The 2978-nt window shown below is 34.7% G+C and overlaps 1 protein-coding gene across 1 annotated transcript in view; it reads right to left on the reverse strand.

Moving 5' to 3' along the window:
- The window catches only part of SEC31A (SEC31 homolog A (S. cerevisiae)), a 113846-nt gene that overhangs the window by 93896 nt on the left and 16972 nt on the right, over positions 1–2978 (reverse strand). Inside the window, exons 2-4 of the mRNA XM_012647146.1 lie at positions 2656–2735; positions 1836–1959; positions 239–437 (exon numbers count right to left, since the gene is read on the reverse strand). Of these exons, the coding sequence (XP_012502600.1) occupies positions 239–437; positions 1836–1959; positions 2656–2734 (402 nt within the window). The 5' untranslated portion in view covers position 2735. The remainder of the gene's footprint in view (positions 1–238; positions 438–1835; positions 1960–2655; positions 2736–2978) is intronic.

Consider the following 2978-nt stretch of genomic DNA (forward strand, 5'->3'; position numbering starts at 1 on the left):
TCCAGACTTCTAGAATTAAGCCTATTAACCTGATTCCCTCCATTGAGTTAGTATTATTCAACCTGAGCTCAACTCTGAACCCACCATGCTTCAAACAAACATACTTATTCATCAACCTGCAAAGGAACACATTTTTAGCTTTTAATTCCAAGACTGATGCATAGTAGATTCATACACTTATTTCAAATGAGCAGCGCATGTTCTAAGAATGATGAGTAAATGTCAAACAAAGTCTAACCTGGAAAATGTTCACATCCAAGGCTCTCACGGGGCCAGTATGCTTGTCATTCTGGGCAATCACAACTTCCTTGTCTCCGGCTATAATTTTAGAAGGATCATAAAGAATAATGTTTCCATTTTCACCACCTGCAATCAGAACTCCAGAGACATCTCCTTTGGAATCCATTTTATAAGGCCCCCAAATTAACTTGTGGTACCTTTAGGAAAAAAAGAGCAAAATAACTCATTCCTGAAGTCAAATAAATGTAGAAAAAAAATTGAAATTACACATTTAATTGTTTATGGTTTCATAAAAACTCCGAAAACATTGCTTTCCCTCCAATCCTGGTAACGGTGCATAACTTTGGTGAAATGGCATTTTATTATTTATACTCATATCTGTATATTTGATTTTATAACCACTATAGAGTAAAAACTCGTGTAGAGGTAAAGCAGTGTAACAAAGTATATTTCAGTGGTGTAGCAAAAGATATGGGTTTGAGAATAATTTTACTATTTAGAAACTCTAAGATTCTGGGTAAGTTAATCTTATTAAATTGCCTTTGGTTCATCTGCAAAATAGAGCTAATAAACCACTTCCCTTGAAAAATAAACTATTTGATTACAGAAGTGGTCACCAACAAGTGGTCTGTTAAATAGTAAAGGTGTTCAAGGAGTCAGCTGAAATTTTCTAAGAAAAATAATGTATTCAGACAGTAGAAAAGTGACATCAAAATTCTGTCTATTATGACAAGTACCCCTACTGGTGGAGAATAAAGGATGACAGTCTATAATCTGGATGGAAATGAAATAGGAAGGTGACATATGCATATGGTGTATGATGAGACAGATAATGGTGAGTAGAAAAACTCTAGACAAAGGGATCTGGGGCTCCCATCACAGTGTGATGGCTATGAAGACTATGAGAGGTCCCCACGAAACTCCATAATCAGAGCTATAGTCCCTTAGCTAAGGTACAATCTCTTCAAAACCTGCTAGGATATTGCAGCAATAAAGCTTATTTTGTTACTGAAATGAAAGTATCCTTTCTCTGCATTACAATAAGGTGTAAGTACTTGAAAGCGTGATCCAAATACCAACTGTATCAGAAACCATGTCAACAAAATTCTCTGTGAAATACATTTCTAAATATAGATAAGTGCAAAGAAGAAAATAAAAATAACCTACCATTCAGAGCTAATCCTATCAGTATCTTAATAAAATTACTCCTTTTTCTAGTCATACCTACCTTTTTTTTTTTGTTCACTGAAAGTAAGGCAGGACATACCTACCTTTTTTCAAAAACAGTTGTAATAAAGGGGATAGAAAAAATAACTCTATCATACCATGAGAAAAAAAAAATACTAGAAACACTATGTACTAAAGCCTCTCCCTTCCCAACTTACAGATAACAGTCAGCAATAAAAAAGGCAACAGATCATATAAACATTTCCTTACTTTCATAAAAATTCACTCATATACTTTTTTCACAAAATATTTCAGGTCACTGATGGCATTCCTTATAGTCTCTAAAACTGGCAGAATTATATATAAACTAAGCATCAATTGTGATGTATAATTAAATGATCATGTGAATTTAGGGCTGACCCTCATACCTGTGGGAAGAGGAGAAAGTGGCACACGATTTCATATCCAAGGAGGGATCAGAAAGGTCTAATTCAAATATCTCCAGGGAAGCATTGGTACTAAATGTTGCATCCAATTGCTGAGCAGATGTTCCTATAGAAAATACATTTATGATAACTACACATGCAAAAACAAAAGCCTCAGAGAGAACCATACAAAACAGAAATTAAACGCATGTTTTTCAATTATCTTGCTCGTGAATGCTGCATTAGTGGCTGAAATCTCAGCACATATGCCACTGAGCAAATGCTTAAGCCACCGCAGCAATGAGATTCTGGCAAAGGGCTGGGAGATGATGTTTGTAAGAATGGATACTACAGATATTTTTAAACCTGTAGATATTTTAAAAGTGCTTTGTAAAAATGGTCCCATGATTTACTGTATCTGCTTATAATCATACATGATATACCTCTAACTTTTACATAAAAATGCTAATATCAACATTGCTCTTCATTAATTTACATTGATACTGTTTTTTACATGTTATCTATTGTGATTAATACAGGAGGAGTAACGACAAAACACAATCCTGAGAAGTAGGGAAAATAACTTTATATGTACCACATCATGATCAATGCTCTGATGTACAAGGTGCTATGTGAACACAGAAGAAGGTCACTGAACTCAGCTTATAGCAAGGAGATACCCTCCCAGGGAAAAGATGCTTTCCAGAGAAGATATGGCTTGAACTGAATCTTAAAAAACAAGTACGAATAAGCCAGATGTAGAAGAGAAGAGGTTAAGTTACTCATTGGGTTACTCATACTATCTTCTGTCTTTTGAACTTACCTGTAGCCAGGTAAATGGGGTGATTCTGGGCAGGGCTCCATGCCTGCATGGCTGTACGATCTATTTCCTTTAACTTCATCCTGCTAAAGAGAATACTTTATATAGAAATCTACTGAATACGTTACATAGAACACAGAAACTTATCTTACATAAAAATATACTGGACAAACCAGTACATTAGTAATGGCCAAAGTGCCAATAAATCAAATTGGCTTAGATGTCATTTATTGGAAATGCTCTCAATATAATAAAGAAGACAAACTTGTTAAGTTATTTTGAGAAAATATCAAGCTATTCTAATTGTTTACAGATTACAGTCCTTC

This window comes from Propithecus coquereli, unplaced genomic scaffold (genome assembly GCF_000956105.1).
Source record: "Propithecus coquereli isolate 6110/MARCELLA unplaced genomic scaffold, Pcoq_1.0 Scaffold26, whole genome shotgun sequence".
Classification (NCBI taxonomy): domain Eukaryota; kingdom Metazoa; phylum Chordata; class Mammalia; order Primates; family Indriidae; genus Propithecus; species Propithecus coquereli.